This window comes from Lottia gigantea (genome assembly GCF_000327385.1).
Source record: "Lottia gigantea unplaced genomic scaffold LOTGIsca_132, whole genome shotgun sequence".
Lineage (NCBI taxonomy): Eukaryota > Metazoa > Mollusca > Gastropoda > Lottiidae > Lottia > Lottia gigantea.
The window spans coordinates 868,727-871,807 of NW_008707463.1; the positions used below are offsets into that span (position 1 = coordinate 868,727).

The following is a 3,081-nucleotide window of genomic DNA, read 5'->3' on the forward strand; positions in this document are numbered from 1 at the left end:
GTACTTACAGAAGTTTTATTGATGCACAGTAAAAAAAATAAACAGTGAGATGCAAAGAAAGGTTGTAATTTGGTCAATCACCTTAATGAAGACAATTATACGCGGAGCTTAAAAAATGACGGTTAGAATTGATAAGCTTTTGTTTCTGAAAGTAGAAATGAAATAAAGCACGTTCACTTGTCGCTAAATTTGAAGCTAAATACTCAGTTGTTACATCTGTTACATGCTGAGAGAGCTAGATTTCGGGTATTCGTGTCACGATTCAAGAACCTGACACAAGATATCTCATTTGAAAAGTGTTACAGATATCTAAGTAAGATTATTTGATACAAATTGGTCCCTTTTTATCATAAAATAAAAAGAAAATACAGAAAGCTAAGTAAGATCAGACAATACGAAATTCGTTTTCATTGATATAATACAAAAAGAAAATAAAACCAAAAAGAGAACATGAGATTAGCCGTCTCCATTACAAAAATATAATAAAATCTAGGATAGAGTCGAATTTTGTGAAAACAATTAAGTAATTAGATACATCTAAAGTACACTATGTAATAATATAGCATCAATTTGCACTATTTCAATTTTCGGTGGTTGTTGCAATTACACTAACACAGGTGTAAAATGAAGTCACTATCGCAAAGGTCATATCAATAGCAACTATGTAATACTACGTTAATAATTGATAGCACTTTCTATTAGTATTAGCTTAAGTAATTATATTATTAGCTCTGAAACATACAGAAAGTTTAAGGCACTATAATTGGTCGTCTGCTGTCAGCAACATCATAACTTATAGACAGTTGAAAATATGAAATACTGAGAATTTCATTGGTTGATACGGTAGTCTAGATTTAAATATTAAAGGGATTGTAAAGAGGTTTTCTAATTCTTTATGTGTATCGGGGACACTCAAAGCATCAATGTGCGCTATTCCAATTTGGGGATTAGTTTTAATGGAATTCCAAGAACCACAGACGGCTGATTGCAAATCGGAATTGATGCCTTTAGCATACAAATTGAAGATAATCTCGTTATAATCCCTTTATCCCATCAAATTGCGTCTTGTAGTCTTTGTAAAGTATTATCGTAAACTGAAAGAAAGCTTAGCAGTCTAGCAAAAAACCAATCAGATTTCTCCTATAAATCTAAATTTGTTCATAGTAAAGTATGATATTTCTGACAACATTCCCTGTGCTGTAAACAATGGCGTGTTACAAGATTGGTCTATTTTCCGTACTCATAATTGTAGTTGTTTGTTCTGACGTAGAAAACTCCAGTAGAGTACAACACTATCATCAGAATAGAAATACCCAATCCCAGGACCAACCCAACAATATTTAGGATTCGGGCAGTGTTCGCCTCCTTTCTGGCTTGTTCAAAATGTAGATTATCTGATGATGATCTCGCCTGCAATGAAAATATATTAATTGGAATGATTACCACCTCAGAGTTATTAGTATACAGGGCCACAAACCTTTTCAGGTTCAAAACTGATTGTATGCCGAAACTGAGAGATGCCGAAAGGATCGAATCTCCCTGAGGCAAGGGGTCTTGGGACTGTCAAAGGCCATAGAAATCAACGGATTTCAGTTGGCCTGTTATGAATGTCCAGTAAATCAATGGATTTTTTGCACATTATGTCTTGAGGTTTGCCAGAGAATGTCAAGGTATTACGAACTTCGTCTTATACCCTGATTGCAATTGCCACTATTCTTGTATCGCGAATGCAGCTAGTTGATTGAATTGTACGATAGCGAATACAGCTAATCATAGCCCGTCTGGGGTATGAAGTATTCCAAAGGAGAGAAGTGTTTTAGACTTGCTATTGAGGCTTATATCTTATAGGTTGAAGAATGACCTCGCAGACAGTCCTGTCCACCAACAGAGTCATCGGACTATTTTTACCAAATAAACAACATAAATATCCTCATTTATAACAATAATAAACATTACTTACGTTACACGAGAAAACAATAGCTGCAATACCAATAGGTAAACAACAGCATAGCAAGGTGAAAATAGACCATCCCAAATAATCATTTGGTCTTGGGTTCACTATAACAGTCGCCATTTGAGGCTGGGTCATCTGCAAAATAATATAATGGACATTTACCTCCCACTGTCCTGTAAGTTTTTGGGCTTGTTACGTTTTCAAAAGTTCGCTTTCTTAAGTTTAACTTAAAAAAAATTTGCAGAAAATTTGGCTAAAAGTCAAATTAATTGTAATTGGCTGGAAAACAATTGTTTAGATAAGACCCAGTGATTAATCAGATTTACTCCGATGTGACAAGTTTCTAAAAGTCGTAAAGAAAGATATTAAATTGCCTTAAAATTAGTCGACTTTGACAGGATAGAAGAAAATAATACTCACAACGACGTTCACATTGTTTGTGTTGTTAGGTGGTGGGTAGTACCCCGGTGGCCCAGGAGGGTACTGTCCCATTGGGTATTGTCTACTGGGGTTATGTCCGTGCTGCTGATTACCATAAGGTGAAGGGGTGTAAGCGGGAGGGTCTGATGGTTGATCATAGCCAGCATTTACAGGATCAACCTTTCTCTTGTCAGCTGACTGGTCGTAATTGTAATTCTCACCTGAAATATCAGTATAAAGTGGTAGTAGGTGTTTATTTACAGGGTATATATTGATAGTGAAATATCAGTATAAAGTGGCAGTAGGTGTTGATTTACAGGGTATATTTTGATAGTGAAATATCAGTATAAAGTGGTAGTAGGTGTTGATTTACAGGGTATATTTTGATGGTGAAATATCAGTATAAAGTGGCAGTAGGTGTTGATTTACAGGGTATATTTTGATAGTGAAATATCAGTATAAAGTGACAGTAGGTGTTAATTTACAGGGTATATTTTGATGGTGAAATATCAGTATAAAGTTGCAGTAGGTGTTGATTTACAGGGTATATTTTGATGGTGAAATATCAGTATAAAGTGGCAGTAGGTTTTGATTTACAGGGTATATTTTGATAGTGAAATATCAGTATAAAGTGGTAGTAGGTGTTGATTTACAGGGTATAGTTTGATGGTGAAATATCAGTATAAAGTGGTAGTAGGTGTTGATTT

The 3,081-nt window shown here is 34.9% G+C and overlaps 1 protein-coding gene across 1 annotated transcript in view; it reads right to left on the bottom strand.

Moving 5' to 3' along the window:
• LOTGIDRAFT_238151 (hypothetical protein) overlaps positions 1–3,081 on the bottom strand; it is a gene marked incomplete at its 5' end in the record, with an annotated part of 5,244 nt that continues 2,163 nt past the window's right edge. The window contains 3 exons of the mRNA XM_009049267.1: positions 1–1,410; positions 1,961–2,089; positions 2,375–2,595. Coding sequence (XP_009047515.1) covers positions 1,228–1,410; positions 1,961–2,089; positions 2,375–2,595 — 533 coding nt within the window. The 3' untranslated portion in view covers positions 1–1,227. The remainder of the gene's footprint in view (positions 1,411–1,960; positions 2,090–2,374; positions 2,596–3,081) is intronic.